The sequence below is a fragment of the Lasiodiplodia theobromae genome (assembly GCF_012971845.1).
Source record: "Lasiodiplodia theobromae strain AM2As chromosome Unknown scaffold_71, whole genome shotgun sequence".
In the NCBI taxonomy this organism is placed as follows: Eukaryota; Fungi; Ascomycota; class Dothideomycetes; order Botryosphaeriales; family Botryosphaeriaceae; genus Lasiodiplodia; species Lasiodiplodia theobromae.
This window is the reverse complement of record NW_023336554.1, coordinates 33871-56858: the sequence shown is the minus strand read 5'-3', so window position 1 is coordinate 56858 and position 22988 is coordinate 33871. Positions and strand designations below refer to the sequence as shown.

At 53.0% G+C, this 22988-nt stretch overlaps 5 protein-coding genes across 5 annotated transcripts; 3 read left to right on the top strand and 2 right to left on the bottom strand.

The window, feature by feature from the left end:
* Window positions 1-443: 443 nt before the first annotated feature.
* Window positions 444-5551, bottom strand: LTHEOB_12701 (Reducing type I polyketide synthase; the record flags this gene model as incomplete). Its single annotated transcript, XM_035509598.1, has 6 exons — window positions 444-1174; window positions 1227-3812; window positions 3860-4382; window positions 4431-5083; window positions 5132-5189; window positions 5345-5551. 6 exons carry the CDS (start codon window positions 5549-5551, stop codon window positions 444-446), a joined length of 4758 nt encoding a protein of 1585 aa, XP_035363921.1.
* A 2186-nt stretch (window positions 5552-7737) lies between these two features.
* Window positions 7738-9129, top strand: LTHEOB_12700 (NAD-binding Rossmann fold oxidoreductase; the record flags this gene model as incomplete). The annotated part of the gene is made up of 4 exons (XM_035509597.1): window positions 7738-7794; window positions 7843-8618; window positions 8678-8821; window positions 8880-9129. 4 exons carry the CDS (start codon window positions 7738-7740, stop codon window positions 9127-9129), a joined length of 1227 nt encoding a protein of 408 aa, XP_035363920.1.
* Window positions 9130-9797: 668 nt separating this feature from the next.
* LTHEOB_12699 (Glycoside hydrolase family 3) lies at window positions 9798-12426 on the top strand (the record flags this gene model as incomplete). The annotated part of the gene is made up of 5 exons (XM_035509594.1): window positions 9798-9867; window positions 9973-10039; window positions 10096-10525; window positions 10576-10904; window positions 10992-12426. The coding sequence occupies 5 exons, from the start codon at window positions 9798-9800 to the stop codon at window positions 12424-12426; spliced, it is 2331 nt and encodes a 776-aa protein (XP_035363919.1).
* A 2950-nt stretch (window positions 12427-15376) lies between these two features.
* LTHEOB_12698 (uncharacterized protein) lies at window positions 15377-15805 on the bottom strand (the record flags this gene model as incomplete). Its single annotated transcript, XM_035509593.1, has 2 exons — window positions 15377-15474; window positions 15583-15805. The coding sequence occupies 2 exons, from the start codon at window positions 15803-15805 to the stop codon at window positions 15377-15379; spliced, it is 321 nt and encodes a 106-aa protein (XP_035363918.1).
* Window positions 15806-21333: 5528 nt separating this feature from the next.
* LTHEOB_12697 (Transcription factor) lies at window positions 21334-22868 on the top strand (the record flags this gene model as incomplete). Its single annotated transcript, XM_035509592.1, has 4 exons — window positions 21334-21383; window positions 21439-21706; window positions 22028-22761; window positions 22829-22868. The coding sequence occupies 4 exons, from the start codon at window positions 21334-21336 to the stop codon at window positions 22866-22868; spliced, it is 1092 nt and encodes a 363-aa protein (XP_035363917.1).
* Between the last annotated feature and the right edge of the window lie 120 nt (window positions 22869-22988).

Below are 22988 nucleotides of genomic sequence, written 5' to 3'. Positions count from 1 at the left end.
GCTCGGCTGGGCTTTGATGATGTCTGTTGAACTGAGATGGTAGTTATCACGTTTGTCGTTGACTACTCCTTCCGCTTCGGAGCTTTATCTCGCGCTGCTCTAGCTATGTCTAAAACAGACCTGTTTTGGGTCAGAAGATTCAACGCAGTTTGATCAAGTCGAGGATTACGGCGACCAGCCGGAAAAGAAAATCCAAGAAATTCAACTGGGATAACGGATTGTTCGCGTAGTAGTAATTCTAAACCATGTACCTATATATGGTACTTGCAGATCATCGAGAGGAAAAGAGGAACATGTGAAATTCTTGGCGCAACCAATCTATTCGCACCTAACAAAAAAGGGTAATGGTAAATTGCAGAAAAAGGAGCTATTTCCTGGGCTATCATGAGCAAACATGGCAAATGGAATCATCAATAGTAAGGCATGGTACATTGACCAGAGCTTCAGTCACGGCTTCCGGGCACATCGCTCGAACCTGGCGGAATTCGTGGGACCAGGACCTGCAATCCCCTCTGCACAAACTCATCGTCTATGGGACCGGGGACTTCGTAGTCGAAGGCGATGGAATAGATCCTGGCGATAGTCTCTATGCTTTCCGGCGACCATGGAGGGTCTTCTGGGTCGATGTCGAGCGCAACAATGCGTTTGCTGGCGGAAGAATCGGAGGAGCGGCTGCAAGAACGTAGCAGCTTTGCGTGCGACAGGAACTGGTCACCGTCGTGGCCAGAGGGTGGTGTGATGGTGGCTCCTCCATGCGAGAGCCAAAGCAGACCTTTCGAGGTGCCAACAAAGTCTGCCACGGTCGCGGCGGTTGCCTCGCCAACGCCCTCCTCCAACGCCCCCACAAACAGACAGACTTTGCTGGCTGCGTTGAAGCGCGGCTCAAGCAACTCGACGGCCGGCAGATAGCCGGTAAGCTCCTCGATCCTGACGGCCAACTGTTGCAGCCAGGCAGGCGGGGCAGAGGAGCCGACGTGGATGATGGAACAGAAAGGCCAATATCGGAAAGCGCGGCTTCCGATGGCTGTGGAAAGCATCACTGTTGCCGATCTCAACGAAAAGTCGTCGAAGTCGTGCGTGTGGAAGTCCAAGCCCGAAAAACCGTGGAACCTTAGCGTGTTTTCCCACGCGTTCAGAGACATCATGGGGCAGTCTCTGCGTTCTTGCTCCTTACCTAGCAGATGTCAGCAGCGGCATCCAGAGAATGAACCGCACGGCGTACTCACTAAGCCACCAGTTCGGGAGGATCCCGAACGTGAGCTTGATGTCGGGCGTCGGTCTAGTCGTCTCGACTGCGAGCAGCCTGCCGCCCGGCTTCAAAAGCTTGCGCACGTTTTGCATGGCTGCGTCAAGGTCATGGACAGTGTGTAGAGATTGGTTGGCAATGATCAAGTCGTAGGACGCCGGCTCAAAGGACTGCTGCGCCAGGTCTGCTTCGATGTCGAGCGTTCGGAAAGCCAGAGATGCGGCCACCGGGCCGAGTTGCTCTCTCGTCATGCTGAACAGCTCTGGACATATGTCAGTGAAGTCGTAGTGCACCCGTGCATCCAAAGAAGGCAAACAGACACGCGTGAGGGCGCCGGTCCCGGCTCCGATCTCCAGAATGCGTGCGCCCGGTGTTTGGACGGCAAACAGCTGCAGGACGCGTTGGACTTGCGAGGCAGTCCGCTGGCCCCTGAGCGACTGGCTGTAGTACCTGGTGAGAAGCCCATCTTCAACCAAGATGGATATTGGGTCGACGTGCCCGGAAAGAATCCCAGCGAGGCTCGCGCCCAGGCGGGTGAGCAGCTCTCCGTCAACACAGCTGCAGGCTGCCCGCTTGAATATCATCTCCTTGGCGACGTTGTCCGTCCTCGCCCATTCGGAGCTCGTAGCAGCAAGCGCATCACATGATGCCTGGTGCACCACGCCCTTCATCCAGTGCACTAGGCTCCGGCTGTGCCATGGCATCCGGCCTATCTCGTCGGGAGTGAGCTGGTCGAGCGTGTCGCAGATGATGTGGTAGGCCGCTCGTGTCAGATTGCCAATCCTTGCGATATCGTGTTCGTTGGGCGGCAGCCACAAGAGATATTGGAGCCCCTGACTCGACGTTGCAGCTAAGCTCGAGACCCAGGTGACCGGATGCACGGCTTTGCGGCGGGGTGCCGCTTTGGGTGCAGGCGGGAAATGCGCGTTCTTGATGCAAAGAAGTGCGTCGTCGTCATCGTTCTCGCCGAGCTCGATAGAAGCCTCGTATCCCCGCGTGCCTTGACTGCGGACTAGGACACAGCCGCGAAGCAGCCGGCCCTGCAATCCGCCTAGGGGGCATCCAATCGACATCTTCTCAATGAAGCTCGGCACTTCTGCGGCGCCGTCGCCCGCAAAGGTCATGACGCGGCTGCAGGCCAGTTGAATTGCTTCCTCGATCGTGGCGGGATGGATGCTGAGCTGCCTCTGAGCCGCCGCAAGCATCGAGGGCGTGAAGCTAACAATCCTCATCTCGACCGGAGACCGATCGCCACCAACCTCGATCGGCCGAGAGTCACTGCGAGAGCCGTCCGGCGGCTTGCGCATGGCTATGTAGCCCCGCAGGTACTCTCTGGTCTCTCGGCCAGGCGTGCAAAGCCGGACCTTGAAGACGTGTCGCGCACAGACAGACTGGGGCCACAGTGTGACCTGGACCTCGCCTGACAGTGTGTGGGGGCAGGGCGGCTGCAGCAGCTCGACGTCCCGCAGCTCGAAGCCAGCGACCGGCACGCCTCGGGTCTGATACAGCTCCCGCATGGCCTCGATGGCCATGAGCAGAGGCGCGCCAAGCGGGAAGGTCCAGGTGTGAAGCTCGGGTGCTGGGATCGTCTTGACGAAGCTAGGGATGCCGAGCAGCTCGGCGCTGCCGTGGTCCCATGGATAGGGGGGGAGGTCGTGCAGCAGCCTTGCAGCGCATCGGCCGCGGGACGCATTCACTCTTTCAAAATCCACTGGAATGCCCTTGGTGTGCAGGAAGCAGGCCAGGGCTTGCATCGTTTCCACGCCGCTGCGGCGCACGCTGAGGCACGATGCGTACGAGACGTGTATATCCGGGCTGTTGATGCCCTCGATCGACTGCTTGACGAAGCCGGCAAGAGAGTTGGCTGGGCCTATTTCGACGAGAGCACTCACCGCGTCGGGGCTCACGATCATTGTCTGCAACGCGTGCATGAACAGACCGGGTGCCATCAGACTGCACATCCAATGTTCGGCACTGATGCTGTTTTCGTTTGCGATGCGTGCACCCGTGACGGGCGACGTGTACAGCATGCCGTTCATTGCGGCTGGCGCGCCGGTATGCTGGCGCACCACGGCGAGATAGGCGGCTGCCACGGCGTGTGCGTCGCCAGAGTGATGGAACCCTCCCACTTGCAGATCTCCCACCGAGAGGCCGAGAACGGCAAGCTTTGACAGCAGGGCTGACAAGTCGCGCAGATGGCCTCTGAGCGTGACGCTGGAAGGGCTGTTGATGCTTGCAACCGAGAGCCGTAGAGGCGACGGGCCGACCAAGTAGCGCTGCAGCCCCTCCAGGCCCAGGCCGACCGTCAGGCTGCCTTCTTTCACGCTTGTTGAGCGGCCCGCGGCAGCAACAAGCTGGCCGCGGAAGAAGGCAATGGCAATGGCGTCGCGCTGGTTCAGCGCGCCGGCACAGAATGCTGCTGCAATCTCGCCGCTCGAGTGGCTTGTCACGGCGTCCGGACGCACTCCCCAGTCGGCCAGCAGCTGGACCAGGGCTATCTGCAGCGCACAGCGGAGAGGATAGATGAAGTCTGGGTTGTTCTGTCCCACCGAGCCGGCTATTTTGTCTGTGACGCATGAGAGACGGCCAACTGACGCACGCGGTTAGACTTACCAAATAGATTCCACTCGGCACCCAGATCCCGGAGGCATCTCTGCGACTCCTCCAGACTCGCTGCATACGCCGGGTACACGGCGACCAGCTCTCTCCCTATTGCATGCCAATGGGCAGTATCGCCGCTGAAGGCGAAGCCAAGACGGGGTGGGCGCCGCGCAGCAGTCGGCCGTACGCCCGCGTCCAGAAGGGCCACCAACTCCTCTTTGGACCGCACCGACAAGGCAGCCGTCCATGCGAATCGCGTCCGTCGGCGGGAGAGTGTAAGAGCCAGATCGCGCAGGTCGAGGTCGGCTCCGCTGTCCAGCTTCCGTCTGACGAAGTCGCTCAAGTCACTGAGGCCACGTCGGGCGCTGTTCTCGCTCTTCGCGCTGTATGGAATGACGACACGGGACTCGGGCTCGGACGAGTCGGCCGCAAAACGTCGCTGCTGGCGTAGCAAAGGGTCGCATTGCTCTAGGATCATGTGCACACTGGGGCTGTCGCCGCCGTAGCCGTTTATCGACGCTCTGGAAGGCCGCTGCTACATCCGAGTTGGCGTTGGAGATGTGGACTCTTGGGCGGCGCTTACCTTCTCTGCTGATGCCTGCGAGACAAGGCCTTTCTCGAACGCCATGATGATCCTGACGACGGCTGCGAGGCCCGAGACTGCTTGCAGCCGGCCGAGATCAGACCCAACCGACACAACCGATAATGCTTTGTTGCTTCCTCCAAAAACCGCCTTGATTGCCGTACTTTCGACAGAATCGCCGCACGCCTCCTGGGCCTCGACATATGCTGTGTCGAGCGGATCAAGCCCGGCTCTCTCGTAGCATGACCTGATCAACGCCTCCAGGTCGCACGCCTCGCAGCCTTTGGCGCTCGCGCTTTCGCGGATTACGGCGCGGATCGAGTCACCTTGGCGCAAGGCAGCTTCGAGTGGCTTGAGCACAATAGCAACCGCACCTTCGGCGGCATCCTGTTCTTGGTCCGATTCCGCTGGCGACGAACCGTTGGGAGATGGAGCATCCCGTGAGACCAGGTTTGCCGCAGTGACGAGCGCAACCTCGACATTGCCGCTACAGATGCGTTGGCATGCAAGCTGCAGCGCAGCCAGGCCGCAGCCAGCGGAAGATCCGGGGCGGCAAAGACCAAAAGCACGAGACAACGTCTGCACGTGTTGGCCATTGCCAGGTCCGCAAAAAGCCGCACCAGCTAATCCCTCGCTCGTGAGCGGAACTCCAGCTAGTAACCCATTAGCAGGCGCCTAAAGCCAGTCGGTCAGCGACACACCGTTTTCCAACGCTTCGAACGCAACCTCAAGCTCGAGCCGCTCCTGTGGGTCCAGAGCCTAAACATGTGTGAGTCTACGCGCTTGCTGTTCGGGCGAGTAATTACTTCTCCGAGGCCGAAAAAGCCTGCGTCGAATCGAGTGTCGTCAAGAAAGCGCTGAATCTGCATGTTGTCATATAAGTCTTCATCCTTGTGACATGCTAGAGCGCTTACCTCAGCGTGGCATCGTTGCGTGCCGAGAAGACTCCGGGCGCATAAAACTTCCCAAAAACCCTCTGCCGACCTCACATCTGGTGCAAAACGGCAGCCCACGCCGACGACGGCAATCGGCTCTGATTTACGGCTGCTTGTCAGAGCCTCGACGCTCTTCACCGCCCTGGGCTGACTGACACGCCTCGTTTTCGAGATACGGAGAGGCATCGATTTGCTTTTCAAAGCGTCTGAGTGGTCTCTGGCCTTGCCCTTTTTAATCATTCTTTCGTTTGTAGGTTAACGCAGGATAAAGGAAAAAGATGAAGCCACTAGATTGCGAAGGAATACATAACTTTATATGCCGTTGTCGCTACGTAGAGACTCCCTGCTGCTCCGAAGCAGTAATCATTTAGCTCGTCGCACCGTCGCATTCCTAACAACGGCCTCCTGACTCAGTTCGGCCATTGTCGCAAAACGGCAATAACCCGGCTTCCTTCAAGCATTCCTCCATACCAAACCCATCTTAGCGATCATCACCGCCAGCCGATACATCACCCAATCTAATAATAGGCTTACCACCATTATATAGGACCAATAAATGCAATAGAAATATGATTTTAAATCATAATTTTGAATAGTCTAAAAGTAAAGAGATAAATGATTATAGTCTACTATCGGTTTACTAGCTATAAACAATTTTTCTATAGGCAACTCCGCCCAACAATGCACATAAAGCACCTGCGCGATCAGCTGCCTGTACGAATACTGCATCGATCAGCCTTGGCACGTTGGCCTGTCCCATCAAGTCCTCGATAGACGTGCCCTCGCTCGGTCTGGCTGAGGGGTCAAGCAGGGGTCCCACCTGGTAAGCAAAGGAATCACAATTTGACGTCAAATTGCAAGCCACCGGATAGCTATTTGAGTTATTTATGAATGTTTACGTTTCAAATTCATTTGACACAAGTGTACCCAAGTACATTTCTATACAGCCCATTTCCCATTACCACATCGGGGCAGATGAACGCTGGTTCTAACGGGCAGCTACTACGTATGGGGGATGACGGGGAGCCAGGGGGTGTAAGAGCGTCATCGCTATCACTCTCAGATGAGTGGTCCGCATTCGGAAATGCGGACCAGGGCGGAGGGCGGATGGCGCTGCTGTGACGACGGCCGGGGCTTAGGCATGATGCGGTTCCAGAGAGCGAAGCAGGCATGGACAATTCCATACAACGTAAAGAACAGCGCAATGAGCATCTTGTAGTCGTAGTCATCGGAGATACTTGGCCATTTTGTGGTGACCTCTGTGAAGTAATTCGTGGCGGCCTGTGTCAAGTCATTGTGAGGTGGCCTCTGGTCGACAGGGCTGAGAATAGGAACGTCTCGAACAAGACATCGGATAGCGCAGGCGGAGGACGGAAATGGAGTATCCGCCAATTGTGGGTCGCCCAAACACTGGAGGCAGTCATCGATTTGACGGACCCTCCATACACAGCCGCGAAGGCAATCAGTCGCTGGAAAAGGGTCTACGGCTGGCGAATCTTGGCGACATTGACGGCAATCGGCTGTTCTGGGGGCGGGAGGTTTCTGGAGGGCGCACCCTAGCAGGCATGCAGGAGCGGGAAATGCCCGATGTTCCAACGGGCCACCTTTACATTGGTGGCAGCGGGGAGCGTCGGAGCTGGCCAGTATGCAGCCTAAGGCGCACGCGGATGGAGGGAAAGGCCTGACGGAGGGTTCAAAGTCGCCAAAGCACTGATGGCAGGAATCCGGTTCGCTGGCATGTTCGAGATTTTTCGAAGAGAGCCAATTTTCGTCGTAGCGGACGCACCCGAAAAGGCACGCAGAGGCGGGGAAGACGTGGTTTTGAGGGGCGAGGTCGCCCCAGCACTGAGTGCACGCGTCTGAGTTTGAGGCCATGATAGTTCTGAGCAAAAGCGGAAGATAGGTGAACAGAATGGACCTGGCTGTCCGTCGAGTTTTTATCGCCTCCTCACTCACTGTGTTGTTGCACACGATTGAACACCTCACTCGAATCCCTGCCCTTGCATGATGACGCGACAGGATCGAGCCGCGGCTGTTGATGAGAGGACTCACCACGCAGCAGCCACAGCCTGCGCCACTCAGAACTTCTCATACATCTTTTTATAAGCTTCCGTCGAAGGCTGTGTAGAAAGTATTGATAGCATTGTAAGTATAGAATCAGAGGCAGATGGAAGTAGAGGGTACCTACACGGGTCAGCATGATTACCCCGCACCACCCCAGCACAGACCATCATAAGCACCGGCGCCGGGCCGGAGCCGGGTCGTCCGGACACTGATATCACTGGCACCGGAGAGTTGCTGTTAAAAGATGACGCCTACAGAGGTGACTTTGCTGAAGCAGACACGATCCGACCATTTTCCCAATCCAACAAATGGCGACACCAGCGAATTCGTCGACGGAGCCTTTTCCCGTACTCTTTATTGGCGGTGTAAGTGGACTTGAATTTGTTGGGAAGGCGTTCTAACCATTTTTGCAGGGAAATATCACATTCGGAAACGACAATGTCCATTGGAACCACTCCTTGCGTATAGAGAGATACCTCGGTTCTCGGCTGGACGTAGTCGGGATCGTGGATCCCTCTGAGGACAGAGTGATCAAAGTCCTTGCCCAGAAGAGAACTTCATCGGCCGCATCATGCTACTTACGCACCCAACGTTTTGACGGCTTGGATGAAGCAGCATCCACCCTGAAGGCCAACGGGGTGTCTCCAAAACTCATCATTCTGGCTGTGCCCCCACATCTCCGAGGCACACTGGAACCTGGCCACAATCTGGAGGAACAGGTCATCAAGGCTTTTGGGAAATCCCCCGCAATCTTCTGCGAAAAGCCCGTGTCGACAGCCCGCCCTCATGAAGTCGTCGCCGTGGTCGAGCTTCTGGAACGGTCTGGAAATGTCATCTCTGTTGGCTACATGCTGCGATACCTCAAGGTCGTGCAGAAAGCTATGTCCATCATTCGGGAGAATGATCTGATGGTCATGGCCGTCAACGCTCGGTACACAGTTGCGTACTCCAAGATGAGAAAGTTTAACTGGTGGGACAAGTCCAAGCAGTGCGGCCCGATCGTGGAACAGGCGACGCATTTTTGCGACCTGTGCAGGTACCTTGGCGGTGAGGTGGCCATGGACAGCGTAAGAGCGCTTGCCCTGGAACACTCGGAGCCGCCAGGAAAGCTGTCTCACATGTCGGCTGAAATAGACGATTCCAGAGTTCCTGAGCACGAGCGGATCCCTCGGGCAACGATGGCTATGTGGTGCGTGTTTTCAAGATTCTCGGCTGATTTCTCAAGAGCCTTGAGTTGACCACAGACAGGAAATTTCGGAGTGGTGCGATAGGCTCGTTGGCTCATATCATTGCACTGCATGGCACAAGGTATTCAAACGAGATTGTCGTCACAGCTGATGGCTACCAACTCCGCCTTGTGGATTTGTACACCACGCCTACACTATATGTCCGGTGAGGCTGATTCATTCTGCATTGCTGGGAGTTTGCTGGTGCTGATTCAATGTTGTAGAACACCCCTATCGGAGAAAGAGGAAGTCTTTGCCTACCAAGACGATGATCCCTTTTACTCGGAGTTTGCCGCCCTCTTTGACTCGATTGAATCCGAACCTCGAGATGTAGATGTTGGCAGAACGGCTGGCTCTACAGACCCTGCCGCCACACCAGGACGCATACTTTCCACCTACGGTGACGCACACAAAACATACGAGTTCACGTGGAGAATCAGAGATGAGAGCGAGCGGCCCAGTGGTTCCCGGTGATAAAAAGATGCAGTCTGGGCACCGAGACTTCATTAGGACAATATCCAATTGTTCTCGGAGCTGTCGCGCAAGTATTTTCCGACTGCTTGCAGTTTCCCAAGAAATTTCCCGTAGCGAACCGTTTAGGATGGTCGTTGTGTTGTTCGATTTTCTGCCTGAATGTACGGAAGTCATTGCCGTAATAGAAGCTAAATGGTGTTCATCTGTGGTGTTCCGGTGGACCCTTGATGTTCAGGTTAATTGTGACCCCGGCTCTGCCCACCGGTACAGGGATCTTGCACAAGTAGATCGCCACACTCCCCTCAACCCCTCACAACATGGAGATGGATAATTCGAGGTAGATCACGTGAGCTCGTCCGGCTAAATCCACATTGGAGAACAGACATTAACTATCACAATCAAAGACATGTATATATACAGACCATTCTGACTTCAAGCATAGGACACCAGGTCAGTGGGAGACGTAGCAACCATGAAGCATTCTTCCAGTCTTTGTTCTCTTGCGGTCTTGCTATTTTGGTGCGTTGTGGGCTCTGCACACGCCATCAAGAGAAGCAACTCCACATGCGCCGAGGCATACGTCCCGCTCATCGAGTATTCCGGGTGTCACACGGACTCGTCCAGTGTTAGAACATTATCGGGGCTCCAGCTAAGCCTGTCCAATTCGAATGCACCGCATACATGCGCTCAAGCATGCGGGCTGGCTGGCTTTTCCTACAGCGGAGTGGAGTATTCTGAGTAAGTGGTGTCAGCTCTCCCACGATGCTCTTTCTAACTAATACCTCTGTCCATGGTATAGCCAATGCTTCTGTGGAAACACAATTTTGAATACGAGTACCCTAGCGGAGGATACCAGTTGCAACACTCCCTGTCCTGGAAATGCTTCTGCAACATGCGGCGCCTCCTATTTGTAAGTTCAGGCATAGAACGTTCCACTCTCAACGGAAATGACTAACGAACGGTCAGTATTGATGTCTACAAGATCCAAAATCCCAGTGCTGCTCCCGTCAATCCGGCATTCCCGGATTGTTCACGGCAGCCTCTTTGCGGGACTGCAATCTGCGACACCACTCTGACCCCGTTGAAACGCGCCCAAGGACTTGTTTCCTTGATGAACTCGACTGAGAAAGTACAGAACCTTGTGAACTCTGCTCCTGGCGTGCCGCGTCTTGGAGTCGTCCCATACCAGTGGTGGAACGAGGGACTTCACGGATACGCATACTCAAAAGGTCTAGGCTTCACAGGGTCTGGGGATTTCAGCTCCGCCACATCATTCCCTCAGGTAATCAACATTGGAGCAGCGTTTGACGACAATCTTGTGTACTCTATTGCTACTGTCATCAGCACCGAGACAAGGGCATTCAGCAACAGAGGACTCTCGGGCCTTGACCTTTGGGTAAGTACTTCTTCTAAACCGTTCATGGAATCTGACTCATAAGCATACAGACGCCGAACATCGACCCTTTCAAAGATCCAAGATGGGGCCGTGGCCCAGAAACTCCTGGAGAGGATCCATTCCACCTTCAAAGCTACGTTCAAGCTTTGTTGCATGGCTTGGAGCAGCCCGATGCCTCAGGCCACCGGAAAACGGTTGCCACTTGCAAGCATTACGCAGCAAACGACCTCGAAGAACTCGACTCAGGCATCACCCGGTACAGCTTCGACGCTCAAATCTCAGCACAAGATCTTTCCGAATACTATCTTCCGCCTTTCAAGTCCTGCGCCGTTGATTCCAATGTTGGAGCTTTCATGTGCAGCTACAATGCCGTTAATGGGTACCCGGCATGCGCAAGCCCACACTTGCTGCAAACAGTTCTGAGAGAGCATTGGGGCTAGGATGCGGACGACCAATGGGTGACTAGTGACTGTGATGCTGTCAAAGTCATCGAGACCGACCACCACTTCACCAATACCTCAGCTGAAGCCGCGGCGGTTGCCTTCAAAGCCGGGACCGACCTCGTATGCGCGAACTCGGACTGGGATGGAATCCAAGAGGCATATGACCAGAACCTACTCACTGATGCCGATCTGGATCGGGCATTGAGCAGGCTCTACGCTTCCCTCGTCAAGATTGGCTATTTTGACCCTGCTGATGACCAGCCCTATCGTCAACTCGGCTGGGAATCAGTCAACACTCTCGAAGCTCAAAGGCTGGCCTACGATGCCGCAGTCGCCGGAACTGTCTTGATCAAAAACGATGGCATCCTTCCTTTGGCCAAAAACAAGTCAATTGCACTGATCGGTCCATGGGCCAACGCCACCACGCAGATGCAAGGCAATTACTACGGCACCGCTCCTTATTTAAAGAGCCCTCTTTCTGCTGCTCAAGCTCTTGGCATTCATGTCGCGTACGTTCTCGGCTCCGGCATCAACACACCAGATCCATCAGCATCAGATGCCATCACCGCAGCGCGCAACGCCGACGTGACCATCTTCATGGGCGGAATCGACACATCCATCGAGACAGAGATGCTCGACAGGGACAACCTCACCTGGCCCGATGCTCAACTGTCACTAATCCGGTCACTCCGGCAGCTCGGAAAGCCGACCGTCGTGGTGCAGATGGGCGGCGGCCAAATCGACGACTCCGAACTCCTCAGCGGCAACGGCTCGGTCAACGCGCTGCTGTGGGCGGGCTATCCGGGCCAGGAAGGCGGCGCCGCGCTGCTTGACGTCATCGTGGGCAACGCGGCGCCCGCTGGGAGATTGCCGGTCACGCAGTACCCTGCTTCGTACGCCGAGGCGGTGCCGGCGACGGACATGGCGCTGCGGCCTGGCGCTGGGAACGCAGGCTTGGGCCGGACGTATATGTGGTATACTGAGGACCCTGTCGTGCGGTTTGGGTATGGCTTGCACTACACCACTTTTGATTTTGCCTGGACAGAGACGCCGTCGTCGACTATCAGCATTCAAGATCTCGTGGGCTCTGCTGATGAAGCGGACTGGGCTACTACTCTGCGGAAGACGGCGCTCAGTGTGAGTTTGGCAGTGACGAATACCGGAACGGCGACTTCTGACTATGTTTCTTTGCTGTTCATGAACTCCACTGCTGGCCCGGATCCTCATCCGAAGAAAACACTTATTGCGTACACTCGCGCACACGACATTGCTGCGGGGGAAACTTCTGATGTTTCCCTCTCACTTACTGTCGAAAGGCTGGTCCGGGTTGATGAGACGGGATCCCGCGTGTTATATCCAGGAACATACACCGTTTTCCTTGACTTGAGCTCCGAGCTTTCATTTGACTTCACTTTGACTGGGGAAGCAGTGACAGTGGAGAGGTTTCCTTCGTCCTGAAGAGCTGGAAAATTCTGAGCAAGAGATAGCTGCGTCGAATTGTGTTGAGGGTAAAAGACAGTTCTGCACACTCGTTTAATTGATGGTTTCCTCCCTACTCCCTATTCGTCATTGACCCTCCATATGAAGTTCCTGCCTCGTATCCGTACCGCCACTCGTGATGCCAGTGTATCTTTAATCAATTTATCCCCAGAGTGATCAGTTTAGTTCACATGAAGCACAGTATCAGGGCGGTTGAATTAATCATATACTGATAGCTGCTAAAAAATGTGACTCGCAATAAATTCCACAAAGCACAGAATCAGACGCTGTCTTCTGGGTAAGAGAGTGCTGCCTCTGTCATGACACTTTAAGAAGTGTCAGATGTCCGCCTCATCTCATCCGGAGTGATGACTCCGTTGCCATCCTTGTCGTACCTGGAAATGTGTTAATACTTCCAAGATTTCAGAAACAACGACCGCTAATGAAACAGCTTACTTGTTGAAACGATCAATGTACAATCCCATATTGGGACCGGGCCTCATGTATCCCATGTACTCGGCCATCGTCACGTTGCCGGAGGAGTCGACATCAGCCACCGCGAACACCTCATCATCGTCCGCCGTAGAATCATTCCCACTGAGAGCGTCCCGTTTCTTGGTGGTACCAGCTCCACGGCAACCTGTTTTGGCAGGATAGTAAGCATGGAGCGTTTCAAATACGAGGGGTTGGGACAATAAAATCACGTGGAAAGAGAGTCATAGAGGCTTACCTCCGTCACAGTTGCAGCAGAAAATGTTGCATCCCCCGACACCACAGCAAGGCGTGCCATCAGTGCCGTCTCCGCACTTCTGGATGCATGATAGTCCGGGATCGGGCAAACATGGGCCGACTCTGCAGCAATCCGCCAGAGCCATCGAGGCTGAGGAAAGCGTGAGGGACAGGTAAAAGAGGTAGTGCATTTCCAATGTATGAGACGATCTGGAGTTGAAGAAGATCCGGTTGGAGTGTTTGGGATCTTGCTGTGAAAGCATAGCTGGGAGCTTTTATATACCATCAACGGCACTGTGTTCCTAAGAATAGAGAAAGGTGTACACATGGGCGCACGTCATGAGTTCCTCTGCCATCGGGAGACTTTTGATCTTCCGTTACCTGAAACGGTTGTTACAACTGCTGGGGAGGCACCGGATGACCGGTTGAAGCGGAACACAAAGCTGTTGGTATTGGAATGGACATGGTTCCAAGAAAAGACATACAGTAATATGATATCTTCTTTTCGGAATATATGCAGCCACAATGCTTCTGTGTCATGAAGCCTCTGAGGCTGAGATTGAAGAGACCTGGAATATAAACCAATCTAAAATAGGAATTAGCCGAGAAATTGTTGGGCCAGTCTGCAGAACCCAAACTACAGGATTGCAAGTTTGAAACGCTGTAGATAATCCCCCAACCGCTCGGCCGAACTGCACGTGATGCGTACGTACCTGCTGCACCGTTCGTCATGATAGCAAGCTGTGCCACCACTAGTCTGACAAAGCCGGTCGTCTACAGAATCCTCCGTGTGTTGTACAATCAAGTTGCAGTAAGCAAGACACGTCAAACGGTCGCACCAATCAGTTCATGGATAAATAAAGAAGAGTCGTGGATCCTCTTGGCGCTTACTTCAAGCAATTGGACCGTCACTCTTGTATCGCATTCACACAAATTTTGCTCAACTTCTAAAAGAGATGCAACTTAAATTAAATTGCAATATTGAAGGAAAACTCAATTCTGTGAACAGTTATTTCAAGGAAGCATTTCAAGTTAAGATGATTTCGTTTTATTTTCCATTGGTGCCATTACCAGTCCCACCTTGTCAGATCCCGGCAGATTTGAAACATCGGCAGAGAGAATAAGCCGCAGTTACTAAGATAGAAGCGCGGCAACCGCCATACAGGTATTAAGGCCGAACAATGATCGACGTTGGTCTTACATCCATAATTATTAATGTTCACTCACACATAGTGCGGGGTAACAGTACTGGCCAGGAAAGAGTCCGGCAACACAATGTCGCGGTCGATCTGCTAAGCAGGGACGCCTTCACCAAGACTTCTGTGCTGTTGAATGCTGTCATTATTCTTTAGGGCAGTCTGCTTTCGTAAGTCTGTGACCTGACAGCTCGCATGTCGCCATAGCTGCCTTGAACGCGTAGTCAAGCACGATTCGGGCCCGATAAACGAGTGTATAGCGCTGCTGAGCCTCGATACCGTGATGATGAATGTGCCGCTGCTCGACTGCGCCAACATGTAGACGTACGCGAGCTGCAAGCCGCTCAGCGATAGACCCTTCTGTATGCGGCTGTGTGTGAACGCCTACGCGGCATAGAACAAGTACGTATTTCAAGACGCACCCACCCGCCAACCAGCTGGCTGAGGCACTCAAGTTTGGGGGCAGACATGCATGCTATTGGTGCCCCTCCTCCCCGATATCCCTCCGTGTCTTTGCTGATGCCGCTGGACCAGATGAACCTCAAGTTGAGGCGCCAAACACTCTATAAACATGGCATCCTCTAGCAATGAAACTGGCCTAGAGTTCGCGTACATCTAGCCGAAAGGCAACAACATCACCACTCCTCCATCACCATCACCCGCCGCCCCCACCCCCCTCACCGCCACGGCACCAAATTAGCCACCAAAGACCAAGCCGCCTGCTTCACCACCGTCCCCTCCTCAATCACCCACCCTTCTTCCCCAACCTCGCACATCCTCCAATCCAACCCCCATACCTCCAGCACCTCATCCGTCCACACCACCGGCGGCTGGCTCAACCACTCCAGCCGAAAATTCCCCCCATTACCCCTCTCGTCCCCGTCGAAATTAAGCATGACTTGGAGCCCGCGAGCTTCAATCTCGAGCAGCATCATTTGCAGCCGCGGCATGCCGCCTTGGAAAATTGCCCGGCCCGCCGCGGCGATGAGCTGGTGCAATCCGCACTAGCGCCGCGGCAGGGCGCGCTTGATGGATTCGACCGGCGTGTTTTGAGTGGCGTTGTAGGCGAGTTCTTCGGGGATGGGGTCGGCGTAGAAGCGGCCTGGTAAGTTAAAAAAACATGTCAGTAGATAAAGAGGGGGAGTAAAAGTAGTTTGTGTGCGCGCGGGTTTGTGGGCGCGAGGGGTGATGGGGAGCAGGGCGTGCACACCGTAGCTATCCACCGGCTCGAAGTTCAGATAGAGAGTCTCCAAGTGCGGCCATAAAGGCTGCTGCCGCTGTTGTTCAACTGTTGGCCAGAACAGTTCGGGGGACACGCGGAGGTCTTCGAGCCTGAGGTCGCGCAGGTACATTGACAGGTTCCGGATAGCGATGCATAGGATGTCAGGAGAGCCGGGCGTGACGGCGGGCTGCTCGCCTAAGCCCAAGGGCATGTTGCAGAATACCGCTTCAAATGACAAGAGGCTGGAGGTTGGAAGCTGGCTGATGCATGTTCCGAGGTCTGCGGGGAGAAGAACAAGTAAGTGGCTGGGGCAGATCGGATGCAGGAGATATGCGTACCTTTACGATATTGGAGTCGTTTTTCGGGATTTATGATGGTGTCATCGAGCCTGAGCTGCACATGGCGGAGTTCTTTCATCGTAGCCACAATACGTACTAAGGATGACGGGCATATGCGAAGATATTCTCCCAGAAGGAAGCTACTGACACAGCTCAGGTACGGTAACGTATCGCCAACCAAGTGAAGGTAGGGTCCAGAAGGATACATCCTTCCATCGTAAAACTGCTTCACTACGGACAGGGAGCTGAATCGAAGTGTGAAAGTCCTGCCCTTCGGCCACTCCAAACCCTGCAACACCTTCCAGAATTCACGGACCGACTGTGAAAAGTGTCGGTCATTGGCCGCGCCTCCGGCTTCAGACTGTGCCTCGTCCGAATCAAGAGGAAACCTGTGGCTGGCGTAGAAGGAGACTTGATGAATAATTGCACGACGTCGAGCTGGATCACGATTCATCAGTTCCTTGAACCGGCTCGGTGTGGGTGAATAGTCAAAGTCCTTCCTTGTAAAGCCATCGGAGCAAACGGAAATGTGCCGGAACGTCTCGCGCTCAGTAATCGCATTCCATGTCCGGTTGACTACCGCGTACTGAGAGAGCCCTGGCTGATACTGATACCGCGGCGGAAAAAGCTGGGAGCGTTCTTGGCGGTGAAGCTGGTCTAGTTGCTCTACAATTAGAAAAAGGACGTCCTCGGGAAGTTGTAGCATAGTGGAGGATACGGAACTTGATTGCGGAAAAATGGAACCGGGCGAACGAGTAAGTTAAATATCCCGGCCAGGCAGCAGCTCCAGGCGCATCTTATTAAGCGAATCACATCTAGAGCTCGAGCCATCGCCGATCGTCTGCCAACACTAATATTAGCGGTATAGAGTAATTAAGCTAGACAAAACAACATTTAATAGTACTAAAGTTCGTAGAAAGCGTAAGCGGCTTACCGAGCAATTAAGTAAGCGTTCTCGAAGTGCCCACTTAATTAAGTTTTACACTTAAGTGCTTATTAACTATAACTTCTACCCTACTAGGTTTAGCTCTTACTATAAGGGGAATTATTAGAGCTACAGCGCCGTATAGATTCTTATCTTCACTACTCTTTACTACGTTCTTTACAAGCCGGAGTTTTAGAAATATCTCTAAGAATAATAGCTAAATCTATTAAGATAGAAGTATAACGTATTTATAATTAATATACGCTTGCTACGACCTCGAGGTCACGCTTACGCTTAGTAAGTAAATTATTAAAACCTTATCTTGCAATGGTTTAACTTATAGAAGTACTCGAGAGTGGTACGTTTGTCTTGCGCATGCTATAGTAGGATCGGCTGCCTACGTAAACAAGTACTAACGATAGCTTTTCTCTATAATGATTTAAAAACCTACCATCCTTCGCTGTATATACTTGTTGCGCTTGCTAAGTATCCTAGTTAGAGCTGTACCAGGCGGCTTGACGCTTGTGACGGTGTTCCGTCTAAGTATTATGAAGTAATGGGTAGAGTCACGGCAGCGTGTTGAGTCTTATCCCAGTTATAGCTCGTACGCAATTCCGATAGAGCGGGAACGTCGCCGTTGCTAGAGAAGTGGACGAAGGTGCCCATATTTGTGCCCAAGACTCTGGATTCGTGCGGCATCGAGTGCGAACAGATTAACACACCGACCTCGGACAAGATAAGGCGTCGAAGGGACTGATTATATGTCATTATAGATTGAGCACATCCTGGAGTCGAAGGCGTTTAAGTACTTCGGAAATCGCCTTGCCGAGAAATACTTGAACCTCAAAAAGCTGCATAATAACAAGGGTGGCATGAAGAAGACTACTTTCGAGGTAATGCAGACAAAAACGATAACCTTGTGCAAGGAAGTTGGTGAAATTACCGGTGTCGCTGGTGCGACAAGAGAAAACCGGTCGAAATACTCCAGCAAGGATTGATAGTAATCATCAGCCAAGTTCCGGCCATTTGTAAGGTTCTGAAGATCCGAAACCAGCACTCAGTAATTGTGTAATGTATGTCCTCGGCAGCTCGACAGATTCCACGATACACCAAACTCCCAAGCTATGCGAGAAATCCTCCATCTGCAGGATAAATACCCCCAGTGATGAAGCTGGCATCGTCGCTGAGCAAGAAAGCTATCAACGCCGCAACTTCTCTGGGATCTCCTTTGCGGTCCAAGCACTGATACTTAGTGGGAAGTGGGTGGCCCAGCATCCTCTCCGATGCACGGGACAATGGAGTGTCGATCACCCCACTAAAAGGCCATCAGCAACCGAGTAGAGGTAGTCCTCTCCGGGAATACTCACGGTAGAACGGCATTGACCCTGATACCAGATTTTCCGCCCTCTCTCGCCGCGGACTTGGTCAAGCTGACGACGGCGGCCTTGCTTGCGCCATAGGACGAGGCCGTCGGCGAGCCGATCATGCCCGCCACGCTCGCGACGTTCACAATCGAAGCCGTGGGTGCAGCTCGAGCGAGCTGTGCTTTCATACAAAGGAATCTATTGTCGTGTTGCATTAGCTTCAGCGCCCAGGAAGGATGCAATTTCCGTCACTTACACGCCGCGGCAGTTGATATCCATGGCCATTTTCCACGCCTCCGTATCGATGTCCTTGATGAGACCGTAAGTTCCCGTCGTGCCGGCCACGTTGGCCGCGCCGTCCAGCTTGCCAAACTCTTTTAAGGTCTTCTCCATCCATGCTTCGACCTGCTCCTGATTGCGGACGTCAACGATGGCTGTAATGATTTTGCAATGCGGAAATTCTCTCTGAAGCGTTTCTGCAGAGTTATTCAACTGTTCCTCGTTGAAGTCGGCGAGGGACAGATGGGCACCGCGCTCAGCGAGCAGCTTGGCTGTTGCGAAGCCTATGCCGCCTATTGCCACTCCGGTGATGGCAATGAATTTGCCAGCGACGTTTGCGGTAGATGTCATGATGTCGTTCGTTTCGATCAGAAGTATGTTCAGGGTTCTATGCTGATGCGTCCATTTGCACGGGCTTGGCTTCTTATATTTGAGGGCTACCCACAATTCGTGGTTCATGCCGATTCGCATTCGGATCGGATATGTAAATTGACTGAATCCGGCATGCTACTCGGAGTATATTTAGGGGGTATACATACTTAGATTAGAACGCAGCGAAACCGAGATACGAATATTTCGTGCTTCGGATAGAAAAGGCTGACGCATACTATGCCACTAGCTTTGTAAGAGGTGGATTCGGTAAAATCCTCTTTGTAGAGTTAGGCGGTAAATCCATTCACCATTCAAATTTATTACGTTATTTGGTACCTACAAGACGTCATTTTGCGGAATCATAGAGTGGAAACTCTAGTAAGTAGAGTATGTTATCAGGCTGGCCGACACTACGAATCTACTTACCATAGACTGTGAGTGGGGACGATGTATACTCGTGTAAGAGCCGTCTCGTAATGGACCTTCCGCTTAGGAATTCTCTGCCAGCTAACGTCTACCTAATAGCTACCAAGCCTCAGGGTCACGGGAACATAATTGCAAAGTCATTTTACAAGGACTCTATCATGCTCCGTAAAAGTCTCTATTGCGAAATGAGTGTCCATCTTCAAATAAGTATCTATCTTAAATTCGTGTCTAAAGTGCGCTAGGGTCGTCTTCAACGTCTCTCCACCTCTCTGCATGCCATTACCCAATATGGCAGCCAAAATGGTCGGCGAGCTTCTCACGGAAGGCCTCGACCAGACAGTCCTCGATGGGGTCGCCTGCACCGATCAGCTGGTTATTGTCGATGAGCCAACTCGAGTAAGGGGTGCTGAAATAGCACTGAATGTTGTTGTTGATGCCGCCGCATTCTAGGTCCTCCCGTCAGAAACGAACACACTCATGGCGGGATAGTGCAAGGTCAAACTTACTTGCGATGTGGTCGTCGAATTTATCGCATACCTCTCCCAGTTTATAGACTATACTGGAATCGGTGGTGGAGAACGCAACACGGTAGCGCTGCAGCGCATCTTCCTTCCATTTCTTGATGATTGCAGCGTCGGCGATGCAGTCGCGTTTGGCTATCATAGCTGTGTGAGGAGCTTGCCCGTGGTATAGATATGGGATTCCGAGTCCTCACCGATATCATTGACAGCAAAATCTCCAGAAACAGGAGTCGCGGCGGAAGAGGAAACGCAAAGCCCCAAGGCAATAGCGGCGATGGCAGAGTCGAGGAACTTCATAGTGACTGGTGTGTTTGTTGTGGGAAGTAGAACGAAATGTGGTCAATGACTTGGAATAGGCGCTGTTGTAAATGCGATATGAATGTGGATGATGCTGATGAAGTTTTGGACGGTTCTTCTGTCTTCTTTTATAGTGACCCCGATGGGCTTGCTGAGATCTTTTACTCGGCTCATAATGCTTTACCTGTCGAAAAACACATGATGCAACGCTGGCATCATCTGGAAGTGACGGCATCTTTTCAGCTTGATCGCTTGATTCCTTGCACACAGAACGCTTTAGTTGTCTATGTGGGGCTGAAGGAGTTGTCGAATACGGAATATGGTGGCTCTTTAATTGCATCTCGAGTCTCGAGGATTCACTGTTAAGGGTAGTTCGCAGTAAGCTGACTTGCTAAAAAGGAATTATAGTAAGCCCTAGGCTGTATTAAGCGTGCCCAGAGCTGAAATTCAACCAGGCGACCGTAAGAGAACTGCGCTTCCTCACGATTGGGCTCGCCTAAATAAGACACGCTTACATGGGGGCCAGAGACTATTGGTTTCAGCAAGGTATACTTATACGCATATTTACGAGTGCTAAAACAAAATGGTGCGCTTTGCACGGCAGTGGAGGAAAATCTCTACCATTTCGACGGTCCAGATGATCCAGGGAGGACAGATGGCAGGATTGAGAATACCCATATCTCTCCCCGCCCTCGCCTCATTTTCGTCGAAATTTATTTTCCGCCGCAGTCTGTCTCTTGCGAAAGCGCTTCAAGTGGTCAGCTTTATTCTGGACATCACGTGCTGCACGTAAATCTCTCAGGAGCAATTTTGACTTGGGCTTTGATCGTGCTGCAGCACTTTTTCGAGAATTGTAGTAATTTGTATCAATGCATTGTGATCGTGAGAGTGTTATAAAAATTATACGAATATCAGACTCTCGTGTCCCTAAAGCTGTGAGAGGCGTTTACATAAGCGATATTCGTTACGTAATGAGGAGGAGTGATTCCCGGCCGGTGGCAGAGATAAGCCGATCCGTTTTCACTCCTCAGCTCCCTTGGTCCTCCACTCCCACAACATGGCTGATGCTCCGATCCGCCGCAAGAAAATATCGTAGGTTGAACTTGTCGACTGGCCTGGGAACAACTAACACGCTGCCAGATGCAAGCGTTGCCAGACTCGCAAGGTTTGTAATTTTGCTATTCGGGAGAGATCCATTCTCACACTCGACAGCTTAAATGTACACGGACCAACCCATGCTCGAATTGCTCGGCGGCTGGTCATACATGTCAGTTTCGTGAGGATGACGCGCGGAAACGTCCTGTCGCTCAAGACTACGTCAGGGCACTCGAGGCTCGCGTGGCTTCGTTGGAGTCCATTCTTAAGCAACTGAAAGCCGAGTCTCAAGAGGGCAGGTTCAAATTGCTTGATTCTCTCGATTTCGAAGACCACCTTGCCAGCTCAAACCAGCATGACGCGAAGAAAGACTCCTCACCGTCGCCCTCCATGGCGTGCCTCCGGCGGACGAACGATGGGCTGATCTCTTACCACGGCCCCACGAGCATTTACCATGTGGGCTCCGAAACCCCTCCAGAGGTCGATGACCTGTCTGTCAGTAACGCTTGCTCATCTCCTGGGACCCCAGGGCCGGCAGTCTCCAATGATCCCTTTATCGAACAGGCCGTTATTCTCTTCTTTCGATGGCAATATCCCCACTTTATGTTTATTTATCGAGAGGCTTTCCTACTAGACTACCTCCTAAACGCGTATTCTGGGAGATATTGCACTCAATCACTTCTTTACGCTGTCGCAGCCCTAGGCTCGCTAGGGTCCATGGAAGCGGGTCTCAGGGAAATGAGCGAATGCTTCTTTGACAAGGCAAGGGTGGCTGTTGAGCTAGAGCTCGCACAGCCGCATATCACCACTGTTCAGTCCCTGCTATGCCTTGCTTTCTATGAAATTGGACGGGGCAAAATCTCCCAGGGATGGCTTTTCTCCGGAATGGCCTTCAGAATCAGCCAGGACCTTGGCTTGCAGCGGGGTCTGAAGAATGACAGCAGCCCTACGGTCCGCATTGACCATGAGATCCGCGGGAGAGTCTACTGGGGATGCTACACCTCTGACGCACTTATCAGCTTGATCTTGGGCAGACCAGTGTTCTTTCAAGACCGCGAATCGGTTGTGGATCCCAGTGAGCCGCTACCCGACAATCCTGAGCTTGAGGCTTGGCTTGAATCAGGAACCACAGACTACAAGGTCTCAAAACTCATTCCGTACCTGAAGAGCCTCAGCAAACTTGGTGGAGTGATGCACGAGACGCTTTCGCGTGTCTTTGCACTCAAAGGCAGCTCCGGCGACGAGAAACAGGGTTTGATCCATCAGGTCGACGTGGATCTTGGCCGCTGGCTTGAGACGCTGCCTGAAGAGATCCGGTGGAACCGCTGGTGGCCCGTTACCAAACCGCTGGAGCCACACATTGCTGCGTTGCACCTAACCTTTCTCTGCGTCCGCATCTGCATCCATCGAGAAAACATGGTTTCATCTCGAGACGCCACGTCGGCCAGGTCTTCTCGGGAGCAGTGCGAGTCCCTCATTGGAATGGTCGTTCAACTCATGAGACACTACAAGAGCCAGCACGATCTCCGTCAGGTGCCCATTATTTTTGTGTACGCGAGTGCGCTTGCTCTCGACGGGCATGGTTTGCTGCAAAGACCTCGAGGTGGTTTATTGCAGTCCAGCACAGCGTCGACAGACTTTCCAGTTCGCGTCTTGAAGCGGGATCTCGAGAAATGCGGCAGAACATGGAAAATCTCCGAAGAGATCTATCTCAAGCTGACACGTAATGAATCCAGAGCCATCCCAGACGATGTCGCGGATGACGCTACCAGCAGTG